Source organism: Mus musculus, chromosome 1, assembly GCF_000001635.26.
Source record: "Mus musculus strain C57BL/6J chromosome 1, GRCm38.p6 C57BL/6J".
Lineage (NCBI taxonomy): Eukaryota > Metazoa > Chordata > Mammalia > Rodentia > Muridae > Mus > Mus musculus.
Window position 1 is genome coordinate 191962204 of NC_000067.6, and position 22057 is coordinate 191984260.

General features: G+C 48.3%; 1 protein-coding gene across 5 annotated transcripts in view; it reads left to right on the forward strand.

Moving 5' to 3' along the window:
- The window catches only part of Rd3 (retinal degeneration 3), a 31793-nt gene that overhangs the window by 5714 nt on the left and 4022 nt on the right, over window positions 1-22057 (forward strand). Inside the window, exons 1-2 of one of the 5 annotated variants that reach the window (NM_023727.4) lie at window positions 15167-15506; window positions 21047-21358. In NM_023727.4, the coding sequence (NP_076216.3) occupies window positions 21063-21358 (296 nt within the window). In that variant the 5' untranslated portion in view covers window positions 15167-15506; window positions 21047-21062. Of the gene's footprint in view, window positions 1-15166; window positions 15507-16028; window positions 16595-21046; window positions 21359-22057 lie in introns of those variants that run through there. The other 4 variants (NM_001177900.2, XM_006497205.3, NM_001303132.1 and 1 more) reach the window with 4 other exon arrangements.

Here is a 22057-nt window from a genome sequence, read left to right on the forward strand (position 1 = left end):
CACACACACACACACACACACACCACATACAAAAGCACACACACCACACACAGACACACATGCACATACACAGACACACACCACACATACCATTCACACATTTGCACACACACTATACATGTTTTCATACACACATAGATACGTACCTGTGCACACACTACATTTACAACTTTTTTTACAGACACATATACCATGCACACTCACAGAGACACACATATACCATGCACACTCACAGAGACACACACATGTGCACATACCACACAGACACACACATGCACAAATGCAGGTACACACAGAGACACACACATGTACACATACAGATACACATAAATACCACACACATCCCCACTTGATCCTCAGTTGGAGGTACTGTTCTGAGAGCCATGGACCCTTTTAGATGAGAGGCATAGCCAGAGGAAATGGGTCACTGGGGATGGGCTTTGAGGAAAAACCCAGACCCAGGTGAAAGCCAATCTCCCCAGGCCTCCAGCCTTGCTTGCTCTATGCCTGGGGCTGGAGGGCATTCCCCTCTGTTGTGACTACATTTCCTGAAGCCTTCCCTCTCCTATGCTGCTTTAGTTAGGTTGTTTTTATCACAGTGATGAGCAATGGCTCTCTGCAGCCATGTTCTCTCCAGAAGGAAAGATTCTGGTTCCACGAAGTGTCTGGACAATGACACCTGCCTAAGTACATGGGAAACTGTCCTTGAGTGTCTCTAAACACAGTGTACAGAAGGGATCAAGCTCTGTAGAGCTGAGGCCTCAGCTAGCCACTCAGAAAGTAAGGTAGGCCCTGGGGCCCTGAGGCCTCCAGTCGGCTGGTTCATGGCTGCTGGTAGGAGACTCTCACACCAGGTGTGAGGTGGAGAGAGGATCTGGAGCTTGTGTCTTTGAAACTTCCTAAGGGCAACCTGGTATATAACATGCCATGACCCAGTCTCTCTTGAAGGGCATAAGGCTGGCATGTCAGTTTTTGTCCAGGAGGTTGGCCCAGTAACCACTCTACTCAGGGTTAGGCTTCTCCCAGACCTCCTTTCTCTGTACTGTTCTCCCTGCTCTGCCTTCTATACTCTTGCTGTATTAACCACTCAGCCCGATCCACTTCATGACTCTCAGGAGTGAGGCTCCTCACATTAGCCCTCTCTGCCTGGAAGCCACCCTCAGGGCAGGTTGGCATCAATTCTCCAGGCTAAGTCTCTGTGGAAGATCAGGGTGCATAGATGCCTGGGCCTGAATCAGGAAGGAAACTGGTTCTGGTTGGATCTCCAGGGTGATTTCCCAAGTGCTTCCATTTCTAAACCAACTCGTCTGCTTGTAGGAAGAAGGCAGGTCAGGGAAACAGAGAGAGCAGGCAACACTCAGAGGCTCAGGGGCTGGTGAGTCACCCAGCTTTCGATTCCCAGAGCTCCTGGGAAACACTGGGCTCAGCGGTGAGGTTACAGAGCCTGATGAGACCCACAGGCAAACCAGCCTCTCCTCTTCTGTGCCTCCCCAATTCTTCCCCCACCTGACACAGATCTCCAGGCTGCCATCCTTTTCCTCCTTACAGCAGGGCTGGAGTTTAAGAAAGTTTGTGTGTATGATTGGTAGTGCCCAGGGTTCTAACTGGATTTGTCTTGATGTTCTTGTTGTCACAGAGGAGACAGGTCATTATATTCTGGGCAAGTTCTTAATAGTTGTTGAATTAATAAATGAATCAATGGCTTAATAAATGAGTTTCCTATTTTGAACACAGTACTCACCTTTTGGGCACCCCAGATAGCTGATGTTAGCATCATTTACAGCTATGTTGTCCAGTGCAATGGGAACCTCCACCCCATGTGCTTCTGGCTCCTGCACCACTGCTGCCCCTCCCACTCCTACCCCTTACCCCCCCCCCCCCCCCCGTGGTTACTTGTCCTTGTCCCCTGTTTCTGAAGCTACTGTTGTGGTCAGGATAGAGGAGGGCCTAGCCCCACTAGTTCTGAAGCAGGGCTGGGTTACTCGGATGTTTCAATCTGGACACTTTAAATCTGTCACATGCCTCTTTTACTGACATTGACTTCCTGATTAACCTAACAGGGCCTTTAGAAAACTGTATTCTCTCCCTTCTCCCTCCCTTCCTTCTTCCCTTCAGGCCCTCTCCCCTCTCCTTCTCTGAGCTGCCTGAAGGCATCCGCCCTCCCTGGCCTGAGGCTCCAAGGTCCAGAGTGCGCCCCCTGCTGCCCGTGAACAGCTGAAAAGAGCAGAGGTGCTCCAGGGCCTGAACTCAGTGAGTCCTGCAGCAAGGTGACTCAGCACCAAGTCCAGCTGCAGGGCCTGGGGGTGGGGATCTGCTGTCCTCGCCCCTCCCCCGGGCTCACCTCCCTCTTCAGGCCCCCTTAACCCAGTTGTTAATCATTAATATCTTGTTCCAGAGGGAGCCAGTTGTCCTGGAGTCTTGCTGCACATCTGCTCCTGTTTGTGCCCCAGGCACAAGTCTCTGGGACTTAGAGGGGCCTGAGCCGAGAACTTTCCTATGCTCAACCTCTCCACACCTAAGAGGCTGCTGACTCTTTGTGGGATTCACAAATGCTAGAGAGCTTAGGCATAGCCAGGATTCAAACTAAGGGCTCAGACACAGGCTCAGGTTGTCCAGAGAGTCACCCTGAACTACTGGTTTCATGGTTGTCTGAGTGTAATGCACCAGGTAGCCCTGGGTGGGCCTGTGGGATCACTCTCCCCTCTCCACAGCTCACAAGGTACCCCATCACTAGCCCTATATCTCCGTCTGTCTTGCTGAGGATGGATGACAAAGCATCGTGGGTGTTAGGTCAAATGCTGCTTCAGATGGAAGGTAGTCACTGGGCACTGGGTTGAAGTAACAGCCCCCGAGGAACTAATGAATATGGGTAGTCTGAAACAAATCAGAAACTCTCTACACTGGACTTCCATTTCCCTAGCGTAAATATGACTTGCAGAACCTAATACCCCTAGGGAAGCGAATGAGCCTAGGGACTTATCTCTGGCCCTACAAGTGGCATTGCGTGGTCCAGTAACATCCTGGTTTGGTGGCGAGGTTGGTGAGCTCTGCAAGGCTCCTTTCCGTCATCACCACAAGATGTCGCTGTTGTTCGCAATTAGCTGACAAGACGCAAGTCCAAACTACGATCCTCTGGTTTGTTTGTCTTATTTTTTTTGGTGGAGCCCAGAAATCTGTTTTCAGTTTTAAGAACCACTGTCATGAGCCGCTCTGCAAACTCTGCTTCTCTTAGCTCTTCTCCCTCTGAAGGTCAAGGCAAGACAGTCTATAGCCTACCTGGAACTCTCGACCTGCTGGCATAACTCTGGGCAGTCTCTGGAAATCTGATGATGTCCAGACGCCTCAAAAGTTGTCCAAGCCATCCAATAGCTGATTGTGAGCATCCACTTATGTGTTTGCTAGGCCCCGGCATAGTCTCACAAGAGACAGCTATATCAGGGTCCTTTCAGCAAACTCTTGCTAGTGTATGCAACGGTGTCATCGTTTGGAGGCTGATTATGGGATGGATCCCTGGATATGGCAGTCTCTAGATGGTCCATCCTTTTGTCTCAGCTCCAAACTTTGTCTCTGTAACTCCTTCCATGGGTGTTTTGCTCCCAATTCTAAGAAGGGGCAAAGTGTCCACACTTTGGTCTTCGTTCTTCTTCAGTTTCAAGTGGATGCTCACAGTCAGCTATTGGATGGATCACAGGGCCCCCAATGGAGGAGCTAGAGAAAGTATCCCAGGAGCTAAAGGGGTCTGCAACCCTATAGGAGGAACAACAATATGAACTAACCAGTACCCGGGAGCTCTTGTCTCTAGCTGCATATGTATCAAAAGACAGCCTAGTCGGCCATCATTGGAAAGAGAGGCCCATTGGACATGCAAACTTTATATGCCCTAGTACAGGGGAACGCCAGGGCCAAAAAGTGAGAATGGGTGGGTAGGGGAGTGGGGGAGGGGGTATGGGGGACTTTTGGGATAGCATTGGAAATGTAATTGAGGAAAATACCTAATTAAAAAGAAATGTAAATAAAGAAAACATCTAGTAAAAAAGAAAAGAAGAAATACATCTCAAGTATTACATATCTGTAGCAATTCACTAGTATTTGTATAATTCACTTAATAAATCAGTGATCAGCACTGAATTGAAGGTTGAGACAAGAAGGAAGTGTGTAGAAGTGTATGGAGTCTTCCCTACTGGAGGAGGTCTATATTTTTTCCCCTGAAATGCTTTCTTTAATGCTTACATGAACATGCTATGTAATAATTTTATCAACTTTTTCAAAAAAGTCTTTTTATGCAAGCAAAATATCAATAAATAAATATCTTGCTAGAACTGAGGTTTTACCAGAACAACTTTACTTGATGCCTTCCTTCTTGCTTTTATTTATCTATATACCAGACTTACCTTTGTTTTTGTTCTTTTGTTTGTTTGATTATTTTATTGTAATTCTTGAAAATAAATATGCAAAAGACAAAAAAAGTTGTCATTTATATAAAGCAATTTTAACTCAGTATTTTGAGTCAAAAATAGTTTTTTAAAGTAGATCATATCTCTGCCAACCTCCAAATCTTAGCATCTTGATTGCATTCAGATGTTTGATTTAGAATTGTTTAACTACCCCAGATTATTTTCTTCATTTTGTTGATGTCTTCCTTCTTGCTTTTATTTATCTATATACCAGACTTACCTTTGTTTTTGTTCTTTTGTTTGTTTGATTATTTTATTGTAATTCTTGAAAAAAATATGCAAAAGACAAAAAAAAAGTTGTCCAAGCCAACCAACTATGTGGGTTTCTGTCTCACTCTGTCCAGTTTTCATAGTCGTGTGTGTGTGTGTGTGTGTGTGTGTGTGTGTGTGTGCGTGTGTGTGTGTGCATGCAACTCCATTGACTAGCCTTGGCTAGCAGAAGCACCTTAGCACCTTCTCCTTGATTGCCCCTGGACACAGGAAATCTAGGGAGCAGCCGGCAGGATGGATATCTCCCAGATCAGATGTCAGCATACTAAAGACAATGAGATTTTGACAGTAACCAGAGAAAGAAAATATCTGATTATTTAAGAATGATGAGTTCTAGTCAGATGTCAAGAAAAACAACTAAAGTGAAATAGTTAAGTATTGAAAAGAGCAAACGTCCATCCATTTAGCATTTATATGGAGCAGCACTAGTCAGCAGACATGAACGCTAAATAAAAGTTTATAGATAAGCACATAAGAGGCTAGAATGTGCTAATCAGATCTACTGGGTAGGGCAGTGGTGGTGCACGCCTTTAATCCCAGCACTTGGTAGGCAGAGGCAGAGGCAGGTGGATTTCTGAGTTTGAGGCCAGCCTGGTTTACAGAATGAGTTCCTGGATAGCCAGGGCTACACAGAGAAACCCTGTCTCAAAAACAAAACAGATCTACTGGGTATAAAATGATAACACAAGTTTATCGGCAAGAAGGAAAATGAGTGATGCCTTCACTTTTCCTGGGAGCCATGAATAAATGCCAGCTACAGTAACTACAAGCACAGCAGTGGCTACAGCGTCTGGCTCAGCAAACCAGTAATTCACTGAACCTTCAGAAGTGTGGTGTGACCTCAGCATAGGTGAGGACTTCTCCAAAGCTGTATGGTGGCGGTCCCTCCTTAACTAATACTCTGCACTCTAGCACCCCTGAGACCACTGGGACCTCTGGGAGGCAGGTGCCACAGGAAACTAGTGGCTGGACCTTCAGATGGAGGTCTGATGATACTCCCACGTCTTCTTCAGTGAGGAGACTCAACCCTCATCTCGTTGCTTCTAGGAATTACATGTCCTCTGATTAAGATGCTAATAATGGGGCTGGAGAGACTGCTTAGCCGTGAAAAGCACAGGGTGCTCTTCCAGAGGTCCTGAGTTCAATTCTCATCACCCACATGGTGGCTCACAACCATCTATACAGGGATCTGATGCCCTCTTCTATAATGCAGGTGTACATGCAGATAGAACACTCATATTTTAAAAAGTGGTAATAGCTGAATTATGCTCAGAGGATTCCATGTTGGCACGCATCAAAAAACTAGCTCCTGACAAGGACTTGTATAAAAGAGAAAGGGAAACAATTGTTCTTATTCTTAGCTGGTCCAAAAAGACAACTGCTTGCTTTGTTTTGTTTTGTTGTTTTTGAGACAGGGTTTCTCTGTGTAGACCCAGCTGTCCTGGAACTCACTCTGTAGACCAGGCTGGCCTCGAACTCAGAAATCCACCTGCCTCTGCCTCCCGAGTGCTGGGATTAAAGGCGTGCACCACCACACCCGGCTCAACTACCTCTTTAAAAATAATCATAGTACCAGAATTCTCAGTGATTGTAGTCCCTGTTAAGTGAAATGGAAGACAGCATCATCTCAAGGGACAGAGGGAGGAGTTGGTAAGACCACCACCAGCTGCTCATACCACACCTGAAGCCATCCCCTGTTATCTGAAGATGTTAGTTGTTATTGCATTTTGCAGACTTGAGGGTAACCATTTAAGTTTTTTTTTTTTTTAAGAACATAATTGACAAGCTAAAAGGTATGATGAAATAGAGTTGGGGCTGGGGTGGTGAAGAGAAGACTCGTTGGCTAGAAGTGCTACTGATCTTACAGGAGACCCAAGCAGAGTTCCCAGCAACCTTGATAGGCAGCTAACAACCACCTGTAATTTCAGCAGAAGACGGAAGACCCAGTTTAATCCTACTTAAAGGTGGAAGGAGAGAATAGAGTCCACACCATGTCCTCTGACCTCCATGTGTGTACCATGACACTTTCAACAAATACTTGTCTTAGTCAGGGTTTCTATTCCTGAGCAAAACATCATAACCGAGAAGCAAGCTGGGGAGGAAAGGGTTTATTCAGTTTACACTTTCACATTGCTGTTCATCACCAAAGGAAGCCAGGACTGGAACTCAAGCAGGTCAAGAAGCAGGGGCTGATTCAGAGGCCACGGAGGGATGTTACTTACTGGCTTGCTTCACTTGGCTTGCTCAGTTATAGAACCCAAGACTACCAGCCCAGGGACAATGGGCCCTCCCACCCTTGATCACTAATTGAGAAAATACTTTACAGCTGGATCTCATGGAGGCATTTCCTCAAGGGAGGCTCCTTTCTCTGTGATAACTCCAGCTTGTGTCAACACACAAAACCAGCCAGTACAATACTGATATCCAAACTAAGATGACTTTACAAGAAAGGAAACAGACGGGGGGCTGGCGAGATGGCTCAGCAGGTAAGAGCACTGACTGCTCTTCCAGAGGTCCTGAGTTCAAATCCCAGCAACCACATGGTGGCTCATAACCATCCGTAATGAGATCTGATGCTCTCTTCTGGTGCGTCTGAAGACAACTACAGCATACTTATTCATAACAATAAATAAATCTTAAAAAAAGAAAGGAAATACACAAATATTACTCATGAAGAAGGGATATTCCCAGACAACATCTTAACAAATCAAACCTAAGAATGTGTTAACCAGTTCTTACACCATAACAAAACTGGATTTAGCAGAGTACAAAATTTACTACGGTTTAAAAAGTCTGGCAATATAACTCACCATTAAACAATTTAGAAGTAGAAATTCAAATGTCACCTTGACAAAACATTCATGAATTCAAATGCCCTTTGACAACACAGGCTCTCACTCAATTAGTAATAGAAGGGAACCCCCTCAGGTGGAAAATTGACACCTTTGAGTAACTGACAGGTGGCACTGTGGCCTTTGGTCTGTAGCAACAGAGGAGCCAGGAAGGGGTTTAGGGTTTCCTATTGGCTGCCATCCTCTTTTGCTGTTATGGCCTTCGCTCCAAGATGGCTTCACAGAAGTTTTTACAGGACATGGATGATTGCAGACTGCATGTTCCTCCTTCCTGGGGCAGGTTTGTGGTTAAAAGACTCACATCTGATCCCACTCTTAGTAACAACCACATTCCTCTGAGAACAAAGATCACGGCTCCCAGGATCTCTCAGCGTCACTAATTATTCTGTCTTTGTGTTATTTCAGCATGTTGCACAACTGGCATGTCTGTCTGCACCACATAAGTGCCTGGTGCCTGAAGAGGTCAGAGGAAGGTGTCAGATCCACTAGAACCGGAGTTACAGATAGCTAAGAGCCAGCATGTGGGACTATAACTAACCCTAGTGCTCGTTAAGAGTAACCAGGGCTCTTAACTGCTGAGCCATCTCTGAGACTGAAGATACTGTGTTTTTTTTCAAACAAGAAAATAATAATAATAATATATTCATATAGAAATGCATCAGCATGTCTTTATGTATTTTTATGAGTTTGAGAAGTATTCAAACTAAAGAAACAGATAATTTTGTTCTTTGTAACCTGTTGACTGTTCAGCCGACTTGTGCAGATCTTGACTGCTGGGCCTGAAATCTGAGGACCTGAAAGAATGGGGCAGACCAGTCTGATGCTGTGGACAACCTCGCTTCAGCATCAGTGTACCTTTAGATATGAATGTAACAAAGAAAGTGATAATCTAAGGAAGGCTGTTTGGATTCAGAAAAACATGTTCAGAACAATATGTGAATAAACACCAGTAAGCACATACTAAATATTAACAGGGCAGCCCTTTCCCAGAACTTTCTCAGGACAGACCAACTTAAGCATAACTACCTGGACATACTATAGATTCTATCTGGGAAAGCACAAAAGCAAGGCAGAAGGCCGTATCCAGATTCAGGGTACATAGACCAGGTTCTATAGCTACAACCTGACATCCAACAAGAAGAAATGTGTCTTATAAATTGAATGTAAATGTTTCATGCATGAAGTATGAAATCACATCCAAGAACAATCCGGGGAACACAGTGCACCTGAGGTAGAAGGCCCTCTGCCTTGTATCCTGGAGCCTCTCACACTTCCCAAGGCATTGTTTGTCATGAGGCATTCTTATGACCATGCTCCAACTGTAGCCTCAGTGGCGGGTCTGTAGAGCCCTTAGAGCATCTGTGCCTTGTTGCTCTGGTGTCAACTGCAGGAGATCATCTGACAGGATTAATGGAGGACTTTGACAAATCAAAAGAAGGAAGCTCAGTTGTAGAACTCTATAGCTGTCCCCAGGGCCAACTTCGGCACCAGGCTCCTTGCTTTGAATCACATTTTAGATTACCACTTGTGTTTGAGAAAATATTCAATTTCAATCAGGTGTCTTTTTTTTTTTTTTGTGCCCCACCTTTGATCATCCAGTTCCTGGATAAAAGACACACAACTTTTATTATTATAATAAGCCTTAAGCAGCACTAGAGCTGGGCAGATATCTACCCTCTAAGCTATTATAATCTATTTCCCCATCAATAACCCTGAGTTATAATTTACCATGTTCCATTGGGACAGCTCCTACTCCAATTGGCTAGCCTTCATGGCTATGTTTTTATGATTCACCTCCCTCATGGCAGCTTCCTCCCCTCTCCACCTTCTTCTCTCTGCTGTGCTCCTCTTCAGACCCCAAACCCAGGAACCCCAAACCCTGCCTATGTCTCTTCTGCTAGCTATTGGCTGTTGGCATTTAATTTAACCAACAGTTTTAAATTAAGGAGCAAGGTCACGTTGTACTTGGGGATTCTCTCATTCCTATGGGCAACCAGGCCTTGCGGGCAGCGTATTTAGCATTAAAATACATAGTAAAAGACCAAACTTCAACACACTTGTTACATGTGAGCTGCCAGTTGTTTAACTAATAGCTATGTTTTCACACGTGTAAAACGGAGGTGGCAGTTACACCCATACCATAGGTTGGTACAGACTTAGCATTTAATGATCATTTGCCAGACCATCATTTTAAGTTTTTTTTTTAAAGATTTATTTATTTATTATTATATGTAAGTACACTGTAGCTGTCTTCAGACACACCAGAAGAGGGAGTCAGATCTTGTTACGGATGGTTGTGAGCCACCATGTGGTTGCTGGGATTTGAACTCTGGACCTTCGGAAGAGCAGTCGGGTGCTCTTACCCACTGAGCCATCTCACCAGCCCCATTTTAAGTTTTTGTATGAGCATGAACTTCATAAATCAAATACAAACTAAACTCCCATGAGGCAGACTTTGCAGGCATCCGTGGAAGGATTCGTACTTAATGTGGGGGTTGGTCTAGTGACTCAGTGTGTACTCTTAGAGAAATGTAGCCCTGTGGTCAATGTCATTAGAGACCCTAGGCCAGAGATCTCAACCTGTAAGTCATGATCCCTATGGAGGTTACATATCAGATATCCTGCATATCAGAGACTTATATTACTATTCATAACAGTAGCAGAATTACAGTTATGAAATTGCAACAAAAATAATTTTATGGACGGGGTCACCACTGCATGAGTATTAAAGGGGCCACATCATTAGGAAGGTTGAGAACCACTGTTCTAGAAGGTAGAGGCTACGTGAGTCACAAGCACAGAGGACTCCTTAGCTCTTCAGAGGGGTGTATCTGCTCAGAAAGAAACTTAGACAGGAGGAGGAGTCCGCGAGGGAGGGGACAGGGCCGGGAAAGTCCACCAAAGGCTGAGGGAAAAAGTTGATCCTCAGTTAACTTTCACCAGCAGAAGCCAGGGAACAAGGCAGCTGATTCCTGTTGCCATGTTTACCAGCCTGGGGGGACTCTGGGGACTGGGGTGTCCAGGAGGAGCATAGCCAATCAAGAGTTGACGCCTCAGCACTGGGCACCTGGGACACGCCTTCCTGGCGCCAGCTAAACACAAATAGATGAGGAGCTCTGATCAACAGGGAATTCTGAGCCTGTCCTTGCCAGCCTGCTGCCAGCCTCAGACAAGGGAGCTGTAGGCAGAGCCTGGGTTTCCCACATACAAACCAGGATTTCAGGGGAGCTGTAGAGGTGGGGCCAAAGAAACATTGGACCCTGGGACCTCCTCAGAGTCCCCTTCTGGTTGAGTCTGTGGGCATCAAGGTTTAGGGCCAGGATCAATGAGGGTAATAGAAAGAGAGTTTGTGCCAATGATAGTTCTGTTTCTCAAAAGATACAGAAAGGGTTCCTACCATAGGCCTAGTCTCCATAGAGTTATCAGACTTGAGGACCACAACCTGAGACCCAGGTCAGGTCCAGCCACTTGTCCTCAAGAAGCCAAAAGGGAGATTTATTTAATGTGGCCACATTGGGAAGAGGGACAAAGGGATCCAAGGCAGTCTCCAGGGTTCTGCAGACCAAGGTTTAAATAGAGGACAAGGATATCACATCTAAGCAATGCCAGCCAAGGTGTGCCCCACCCCGTCCACCGAACCCATCATTGTCTGAGCCTCCGTCTCATCCTGAAAGGTATATCGACAAGCTGTTAGAGCCGTGTGGAATCTCTTCCCAACAGATCATATGGCTGTGGCCTTTTTTTCCCCTCCCAACATGAGAGTCCTGGGAGAAATGACCACATTTTGTTGGGTCCATTCTTTCAAGAGTTGGACAGTTAGGTTGAGATATACAAGAGTCCCTTTAGAGCCTCTTTGCAGGGTCACCCAGCAAAGTGCTGTCCAGTCCAGGACAGTCTCCACCCCGCATCTTCATTCACGAGACCCCTGTCTCTGTACTAAGATCCTAGAGGAAGAGAAACCTCAGCAATATCTCCAAGACACTGGAGATTGAACATGGGACCTTGAACTCCGAAGGAAAGCCACCAGAAGGCAGGAAACAGAGTTCCAAAAATTTGTCCTTGACAGCCTGGGCCTATGTGGATCTACCCACACTCCTCACACTTTAAGAATTGCTGAATGTTCTGCAAATCATATGCACATGTATGTAAATCGTATGCAAATGCGGAGTTGTGAAGATGTGTGGTCTGTGTGGAAGAATTAGGGGTTTGCATTTCCCCTATTAATCCTGCTTTGGTGACATCATAAGGGAGGGAGGGAGGGCAAGGTCCTTTTTTTTGGTTTTGCACACATTTTTTCTTGTCCAAACTTTCTTTTTTGGCCCATTTATAGAGACCAAACAATTTGTCACCATGTGCTTTCTAAGAGGTGTTTCCCAAGGAAAGAACAAGCTTGACATGAACTACGTCAGTGGTTCTCGACCTTCAGAATGCTGTGGCCCTTTAGTGCAGCTCCTCATGTTGTGGTGACCCCAACCAGAAAATTATTTTCATTGCTACTTACTGTAATTTTGCTACTATAATGAATCATAATATAAATACTTACTGGAGATAAAGATTTGCCAAAGGGCTTGTGACCCAGCTACATCCGAAAGGAAGTAAGCTGCTCTATTCCTTCAGAGTGCAAGCATTCCTTAGCCTGGGACAACACTGAGTGAGCTCCTGGTCCTCAGGCAAAAGTGCAACACAGGTCAGGTTAGGTGTCAGCGTCTCTCGGTGTCTGAGGCAGAGGGGCCAGGTTGTGGCTCCCACCCCAGCCCCGCTAGACCTGACTTGAGTCCCACTCCTGGGCTGCCAGGCAGTCCACCACAGGATGCCATTGCTTTCTCCAAGGCAAAGCTAGAGGCGTGCTTTGCTGTAATTACCTTTTGGCTGCAGAGTTGGGGATGTTGCTACATCTGAGATTTTGAAGCAGCCCCTCCATTGCTGGACAGATTGCTTCTGATTTGCATCATATTACAGCTCCAAACTTCATTTTGTGAATTCTATTTCCAGCCCCACTGGAGCCTAGCACCAAACTCAGCCCCTCTGCTTTTCCTGTGGTTGCTCAGCCTGCTCCTCTTTCTTCTGCGTGCCATGGAGCGTGCCGTGGGTGAGATGAGGGGTGGCACGGTGGTTTACCTCCTGGGAGACAGCCAAGTGCACTGGGTTAAAACAAAACCAGCTCTGGGGCCTCTGCTGCTACATCTGCTTCCAGCCGATTTTACAGAGGGCCAGGTCCTAGACTCAGCACACAGTGACATCACACTCTCTACCCTCACACAGTCTCTACCCTCACACACATTCTACCTTCAGCCCCAGGACACAAGTTCAACCCCTCCCTCAGGGTCCTGGCTTCATTCTCATTCGGCCCAGCAAGATCTTCTAGTATTTTGAGGTCTGGGGAAATACCGCTTCCCTCGTGCATGTTCTAACAGGTAAAAAGGATGGGTAGGAAGCTCCTCTAGAGTTCCCAGGTGGCCTCCATCCAGGGCCAGCTTAGGCAATCCGAGGCAAGTGCCATGACAGCTTATAGCAGACTTTCCATGGGTCAGTGCTGGTGCCTTGCCATGCACGGGCCAGGAGCCATTGGGACTCGGAATGTAACACAGTATTCCACACTGCAGACAGGGGCACAGCCTGCAGCTTCCCTCCATTACAGAACAGGGGATGGGGGGGCACAGCCTGCTCCCCCTCCCTCAGAGAACAGGGGATATGTCTGTTCTCTCTCTGGAACTGACTGTCATGATTGTGCCCAGAGGTTTGGAGGATTTGCTGAGGCCACAGAGGTGCAGTGGGCATGAGTGGTTTAGAACAGAGGGTATCGTCCTGACTTTGAACTTGCTCGCTGTGCTGTGTGAGGAAGTTCCCAGTCCCGTCTGATGCCGGGACTCCAGCAGGTATGGGGATAAAAGACCCTTGCAGCTCTGTGCTTGCAGATTCTCAGCACTGCAGCCTGGGGACAAGAGAATATGAAGTGTTGAGAGAAGGCGGGGCCCCTAGGTGGACCTCCTCTTCAAGGTATCCCTGGATCTCTGCAGGTGCCTGCCCACCAAGCTGGAAGCCCTGGCCGGTATAGGAGGTGGCCTGCTTTCTCTGCCTTCATCTTCGACCAGGCCCCAGAGTTTACACATAGAGCTCCAGTTAAGGGGGTTCAGAAGGAGCTGGGTGGGCGCACACTCAGTGTTTCTGTGGTGAGAGTTCCTGCTGCTCTCCAGTCTGTGAAAGGTTCCCAGAAAGAACAGTCCCAGCCGTGCTCCTGACCCAAGGTGACACTCAGCTAACCCACGGGAAGGGTGCTATCAGCTGGCCATGGGATGGTTGAATGAGCTTGACACAGGTACTGGCACTATTAGGAAGTATGGCCCTATTGGAGTAGGTGTGTCACTGTAGGTGTGTGCTTTAAGACCCTCATCCTAGCTGCCTGGAAGTCAGCTTCTGCTAGCAGCCTTCAGATGAAGATGTAGAACTCTCAGCTCCTCCTGCACCATGCCTGCCTGGATGCTACCATGTTCTTGTCTTTATGATAATGGACTGAATCTCTGAACCTGTAAGCCAGCCCCAATTAAATGTTGTCCTTATAAGAGTTGCCTTGGTCATGGTGTCTGTTCATAGCAGTACAACCCTAACTAAGACAGTCACTCTTGTCCTGGCACTTGCCTCAGATTTCTTTGGCCTTAGCTGGTCCTGGATGGAGGACACCTGGGAACTGTAGTAGAGGTTTCTAACCCATCCTTTTACCTGTTAGGACTGTCATGATGTGAATTTGCCAAGAGAAGTGTTTGACCATAAGACCCAGTTCCTGACAGGAGACCCTGCAGCCTCTGCCAGGGGCAGGAAGGCAGAAGAACCTGCACACTGAAAACCTCAAATACGCAAGGGGAGGGCAGTCGCAGCTGAGTAGACTGTCCTGTGCTTTCTGCTTCATTGTTAACATAATTGAATGAGATGTGTCCAAAGCCATTCCCTTCCCTGGTGCTGGTCCAGTGTACAGACCCTGGGATCTGACGGTGCAGGCTGTTACAGTTTGCTGCTCCTTCGCAGGACACCATTCTTTTCTCAGTGCCTCCTCACTTCTGTGAGACACAAATGGGATTACTGTTGGCTTGCAATCAGAATAGCCTATGTGTGGTACCATGTCCAGAGAGCAGAAAGTTAGAGACCTAGTGGTGAGTGCGGCAAGGGGCAGGCACAGCAGGAAGCCTGTGTCAGCTCCTGACATCACTTAGACTTTCCAGGACCCACTTTCTTTCTTCTTCCTGGACCTACCTGAGCCATCAGTGCCTGTGCTTGGTGCAAGGGAAGGAAAGACAGAGAGAGTGACAGGTAAGGGAAGTGATAAAGGTAGAGACAAGTTCATGGGCTCCTGGTGCCCTGAATAATGCCCTCCTGGAGGAAAGACTGTATTTCATTCGGGTACCATTCACCAGGCAGCTAGAAACATCGGCCAATAGCAGGTTCACAAAGAGTCTGATGAGGTTAGTAGCATCAAACCAGATGGTACTGAGAGAGTAAGGGTTCAGTTGCCTTCTGGGAACACCACTCTCTCTGTGTCGGGTCAGCCCTCCCTCACCAGCTAATACTGCTTCAGGCCAAGAGGCTTAGGTGGGTCTCCATGACAACCGATGCTGGCCTGCCTCCAGGTTCTGCAGGGAGCTGTGTCTCAGCTCTGGGGACCTACACATACTCCACAAACACCAGCCCAGCTGGGTCCCTCCTCCAGTTGGTGCCTCCAGTACAACTTCTCAAAGAGGAAGAGCAGAAAGCACAGGAGGCAGCCAGCAGTGGAAGAGGCAGAGGGCGGCCGAGGATGGAGCTCACTCTTCAACTCCTGCCAGTTTGCCGCTCAACTTTCTACTTTCCCTAGAAAAGATCAAGGCTCTCTTCTCCTAGAGTGTGAAGCAGAAAGCAGGACCCCTACAGTGATAGTGGCCCTGAAGGAGGTGGACCTAAGGTAAGAGGGGAATCTCCCCAGAAGTGGCAGCTTCCTGCACTTACAGTAGACAGCTAGCCACACTTGGCTCTGAGCTTGGAAGGCCACCTGGGATCCGGAAAGTAAGCTGGACCCAGGACCCAGGCGGCCATGGGAGGCCCCTCAATCCTCACTGGTCAAAGATGAGCAGACTCGGGCCTGATCCTGAGGGTGCACAACCTGGTTTGTAAACTTAGAGGAAGCCACATCTGTTGTCTACTTTGGGCAGAGCAAGCTTCTGAGAGAAACCAGCCTTAACGTTCCCCCTTGTGCTGTGCAGGGGACACAAGCAGGGGGAGAAAGCAGATCTAGAATCAGAGGGGGCTACCTACCTGAGAAATGCAACTTTAGCACCTCTAAGGTGCAGAGTCAAGGCTAGATGTACAGCAGCGACCTGGAACTGAGCTGTGGTCCCCTCCACAATGGCACAGCCTCTGAGGTCCAATAAGACACTAGGGAGGGAACCTGGGTGGTGGGGGAGGGTTCAGTGGAGATGGTTCTCATTATGACATCGGGATGAAGAGGCACTTCTTGGAGATTGTCCACCATAGTCAGACCTAAGTATCTGTACCTCTGCCTCAATATGAAGAAAACTGACTGAGATTCACCCGTTCACCCACCCATTTACCCGCCTCTCCTCTGCTCACCTATCCACCTACCTATCAACAGATCCCTCTATCCATATATGTATCCATTCATCCATCAACTCACCTACTTATCCACTCCCATCCCCTGATCCATCCACCCATCCTCTGATCCAACCACCCACTCACTGATTCACTCACTCACTAATCCAACCACCCACCCACTCCCTGATCCAACCACCCCTTGATCCAACCAACCCCTGATCCACCCATTCACTGAACCACCCACCCACCCACCACTGATCCACCTATCCACTCATATCCCCACTTGCCCAGGCATTCATTCGCCCATCATTACACATGCTGGGATGATGGAGCTGATGGCCTCTGAGATCCATGCCATCTCTGTGGGGAACATGAGGGCCAGGCTACAGGAAGAAGTTGACTCTTAGACACTGGTTTGAGGGATGAGCAGGTCTTTGTCAGGTAGGTAAAAGACCCACAGGTCGGGCAGGTTTACACCTGGCTTGGTGGTGTAGAGATAATTTTTTTAATGCCAAAAAGAAACAAGGAGAACTTGCAGCTTGTGACGTTGACTTTGGCCCTGAGAAAAGCAGAATCAGTCAGAGGGGTGAACAGCTACATGTGCTCTCAGGCCTCTGCCAGGACCCAGGGTCTGGCCTCAGCTGATACAGCCTGCTCCAAGAGGTGACCTCTGCTCTGGGACAGCCTGGGTCAGGTGACCTTAGGCCCTAGGTCCCCAGGAACAGAACCCTTCCTAGCCTGAAGATATTCAGCTGAGCTGTGAGATCCCAGTTATACAAGGGGGGAGCCTCAGCTGCTGCCCTGGCTGTGGGTTCTTCTGGACCAATACCACAGGGTTCTTGGATTAAGGGCAGCATCCTCTTCACTGTGTGGCACTAGTGAGCATCGTGATCCCCTCTAACTGTCTGAAACCAGAGTCCTCTTGCCTTTGGGATTCAGGGAAGGCTTTGAGTGTTTCTAAGGTGAGAAGCCACTGTCCTGAGGGATGTCCAGAAATAGACCAGAGGGGAGGCTCAGAGTGTGCGCAGAGGTGACAGTGTAACGAAGGGAAGAAGGGGGAGGTGGGAGGAGGAGAGCGACGCCCCAGGCGCCTGCAATCAGTTTCTCAGCTCTCTATACAGCCACCAGATCACAGGGCCTGGGATGGCCAGGATCCAGGTTGGAGTCAAGCTTACACCAAGTTGGGGGGTGTGTGCAGTAGAGGCTTTTCTTTCTGTTCTCCAGACCTTTGGGGGTCGGTGAGAATATATTTTCTGAAAAATGTTTCCGGGTAAAGTCACCAAAGTTGACTTAGTGAAAACCAGCTCTGTAGAAATGTAGCTGCTGGAATATCTGTGAAACCAGCTTATGACACATGATAGCTGCGCTTTTCTAGAACTAGGTACGATGACAAGATCTAGTGACATAGCTGATAAACACCATGTTTCATAGTAATGATAAGCATATACTATTTTACAAATAGCAACTTTGAGGAGTTGGGACAATATTAGTGTAAATTCACAGGTATCATGGACACTCCTGGTTGTGTGATGGTCATTCATACCCGGAGGAAATGCTACAGCAAAATACTTTAGATTTATTTTCTGTGTATGAGTGTTTTGTCTGCATATATGTGTGCACCACATGTGTGGCTGGTGCCTGTGGAAATCAGAAGGGGACATCAGACACCCCAGAATTGAGCCACCATGTGGGTGCTGGTCCTCTGCAAGAGCAGCAAGTGCTCTTAGCTGCAGAGCCATCTCTCCAGACCGGAAATGCTACATTTTAAGTTAAAGATGGAAACAAAGGTTATACAAGTTCATCACTTGATTCTCCTAGGACCCCAGGGGTCAGTCCCTGCCGGGGACAGCCACAGATAGACTGGCCTTCTGATGTATAAAGGTTTTGTCCATGCTTATCTGGATTTACAGGAACTTGAAAGAAGTGCCCTCATTACAGTTAAGGAAACGGATATTCCAGTGATCTGGCCGTAGGCTAGATGTATCAGGTACAGCTGTCATTCTCTCTCCAGCCTCAGCATGCCTCATCTGAGACAACTGACCGAAGGGATAGGGGACAGCCAGACCATCAAGCATGTCTGAGGTTAAAGGGAGTGCAAGGCTGGGGTGGTGGTGGTGAGGCTGTGCTCAGTAGCAGAAGAGACCAGGAGAGAGAAGAGGGGAGGAGCTGTCAACCGAAGGCAGGGCATCTTGCCCCATTTCCCAGACATGGGCAAGAGGCATATCCCCAAGGTTCTCACAGACCCACTGTAAAGAACATTGGGGCTCTTTACAGTCTTGGGACCCTCATGCATCACCCTGGATGGCTTTCATTTCTTCTCTTCCCACTCTGTGTCACTCTCGGCAGGACCGGCAGCCTACCCATCCTCTCAGCCACCTGGCTGGCAGAGGTACCACTCATTCCAGACACTATACTAGGTTCTGGGATGGCAGACCAGGCGTTGCATAGGACACAGCTGCTTTTGTGTGTCACAAACATTCTGGGTGGTGTGCGGCATGGTGTGTCAACCCTGTGTGTAGATGAGGAACTGAAGGCTTGGATGGTCAGGATAGGATGTGACAGTGAGGTCTCCATGGAGGTTTCCTGAGTGTCCTCTCAGATGGCCACACGCTGAAGACAGAGGTGCCTTCCATCCAGGAGTGCAGTCTCCCGTGGAAGCCTCACAGTGGCTCTCTCTAGAGACGCTCCACTCAGACTCCAAAGTGTAATCACAAGCATACGCCACCATGCCTATCCTTGAAAGGGCTTCTTGAGGGAGCATCGCAGCTAGAGCAGTGGAAGGCACGGCCCAGGGCCCAGCAATGCTGAGACCTCAGGCTGGCCCAGCGTACTGCCTGTGCCTGAAGGTGGAGAACCCCATGTGCTGACATGCTGGGAAGTTGAAGGAAAGTACAACAAATACCAAAAAACCTCAGAGAAAACGATTATTTTTGTTTTATACTGGAGTTATAGGTGTGTGTGTGTGTGTGTGTGTGTGTGTGTGTGTATGTGTGTATGTGTGTATGTGTGTATGTGTGTGTGTGAATACACATGCCTGTCGCTTGTCTGAGTGGGGAGCAGGCCTCCAGGACAGGCTCTGAGGTCACCAAGGTCCCTGTCACAGGCTCCAGTGGTAAGCTAGAGTGTGAGGGAGCTGGAAGCCTGCCAGGGAATTCAGCCTCTGAGGGGAGCAATGCCTCCAGAGGGGGCGGGCAGTGAGGAGAGGGGGAGCCACAATCTTCCAGGGCAGATCACACAGAGCCTGTCTGGTCCCCAGAGTCTGCCTGGCTGGCAGCTGTCCACAGCTATCTTCCCTTCCTCCACGCTCCCTCTCCATCCCAGAGCCTTGCCTTAAGAACTTAATCGGGCTTGCCCCTAGAGCCTCCTGCGGGGAGGGTAGCAGCTGGCATCAGGAGCAGAAATAGCTGCAGCAGAAATCCTGCCGCTGTTGGATCAGGGCCAGTGTGGAGGGGCATGGGGGTGGGGAGAAGAAAACTGAGACAGGCTCTTCCTTTCCAGTGAGACCCCCAAGCTGGGCCACAGAAGGTTAGGGTTCACAGAGCTCAGGGCTCAGGAGGCCCACCCACCCTTAGCCCCTGAAGAACATCTGCCTCTACAGACCAGCTCAGGTCTCCACTGGGCTAGTGAGATTCGACACTTCCCTGTTCACTGGGTGTTTGTACTTCATCAATCATCAGCCCTTTTATTAACTTATTTGATGTCTTGTTTGTTTTTAAAAACTCTTTATATAGACTAGATACTAATTCTGCATCACATGTGCAGCCATCAGAGGTTTTCCCCTGTCTGGTGGGCTCCTCCTCTCTGTTAACTTTCCTTTGCTGTACAGAAGCTTTTAAAATGTCACCAGGTCCCATATGTGAATCGTTGTCCTTATTTCCTGAGTAACTAGAGTCCTACTGAGAAGGGCCTTGCGATGCTTGTGTCTGAAGCATTCCCCAACTTTTTTCTCTCATAGTTGTAGAATTTCTGGTCTCACACTGAAGTCTGATCAATTTGGAGTTGGATTTTTGCCTGGCGTCCTGCCCAGGCAGCCCCGTGTAATGCCTCAGACCCAGGCTGTGTCTTTCTACCCTGGCCATCATCTCTATCCATCCCCGTGTGTGACGTCTGCCCCCATTCTCACCCTGCTTATTCACAAACCCTCCTCTGACTCCCTTCATTGTCTAATGTTCACCCCCTCCCCATAGATACCGGGTGTGCTCTGTGCCAGTTATCCCCAGGGACCCCAGATACTTTCATGGTGTCCCTCCACTGAACTTGGCTAACACTTACTGGATTAATGAATTATGATGGTGGGTCGGTTGTTTTATCAGGGCAATGTCAACCCACACATTTCTAAGTGTATCGTCCCTAGACCAGAGGCATTTGAAACAATGTATTCTTGTTGGATTGGCATGGGACATAAGTATCTAAGGGAATGTGTGCATGTGTGTGTGTTGTGCCTGCTATGTGTGTTGTATGGGTATGTGTTTTGTATGTTGTTTGCTCTGTATGTGTTTGTGTTGTGTGCACTTTTCCCCACAGATTATGGGGATATTATTATGCTCATCTGTACATGTACCTGCTTTGTTTATGGATAGTGAGGTTTGGGGAACAATTTCTCTGGGTTCAACCATCACGATGCTTTCGGGATTCTTATCAAAATGGCTGCATACATCACCTTGATGCAATGCTTATGGTGAGCCAAGGTTATTCACAGCTGCTTCTCAAATGGCCCTATTTTGTTTTCCATAATTAAGAATTTTGCTCAAAGAGGTTGTGGCCTACATGAGGCCTCACATCTGTAATGGGTGGGATGCTTTCAGCTGGGGCCCAACTCGCCTCTCTCTTTCTTGGTGTCTTGGGTTCCTTCCTTGCTGACAAGGGACACATTCCCCTTCTTCTCTGTCTCAGAAGAGTCTGGGGGGCCATGTCCCTCATCCCGTGGCTCCGGTGGAACGACACCCCTCCCCGGCTCTCGGCCCGGACCCCGGCCGAGATGGTGCTGGAGACGCTCATGATGGAGCTGGCTGGGCAGATGAGAGAGGTGGAGCGACAACAGAGGGAGCGTCGCAGCGCAGTCAGGAAGATCTGCACTGGTGTGGACTACAGCTGGTTGGCAAACACGCCCAGGCCCACCTATGACATCAGCCCTGGTGAGCGGCTGCAGTTGGAGGATGTATGTGCCAAGATCCACCCATCCTACTGTGGGCCTGCCATCCTCAGGTAACCCTGGCATTGGGATGGGGACCGTGACCCTACTAGCTCCAGAGAAGGTGACTGGAGTCGCAGGAGCCCAAGGCTAGTAGAATCAGAGCCAGATGGCATGAGAAATAGAATAGAAATCTCCTATTTCTGGGAGAAATAGGGTGAGGAATATCAGACTTGGGGGAGGCTTCATCTGGGGCTGGAGGCAGATTCTAGAGGCCCTCAGGCTGGGATGGGTTGGACTCAAAGCTTGTAAATTCTTTGTTCTTCCTGCTGGGTGGTTGCAAGTATGCATGTCAACAATGGTTCCTTTGTCACACGCCTATCTTCCATGTCTCCAACTTCTCCTGCTTCATTTCCTTCTTCTTCCTCTTCTTTTAGCCCAGGCTAACCTAGAACTCACTATGTAGCCTAGGCTAGTCTCAAATTCACAGCAATCCTGCTGCCTCAGCCTCCATGTTCCTTCCTTAGGACCTGTCCCAGGCAATCTCTCCAAAACTGGTGTCTGAATTACTCTGTTCCGATCAGGTTTGACACTGTCAGCCCGAGGTGTGAGTGTGTGGGGGGAAGAGGGAACAGGGAAGCCCAGCCAAGTGTGTGAGTGTGTGAGAGCCCAGGGCACCACATGTGCAAAGCTTGGTGTAGCACAGGACAGAACCTAAACCTCTCTCCCTGAGGCTGTGGACCTTCCCTCTGTTCCCATAGAGCTGGTGAACT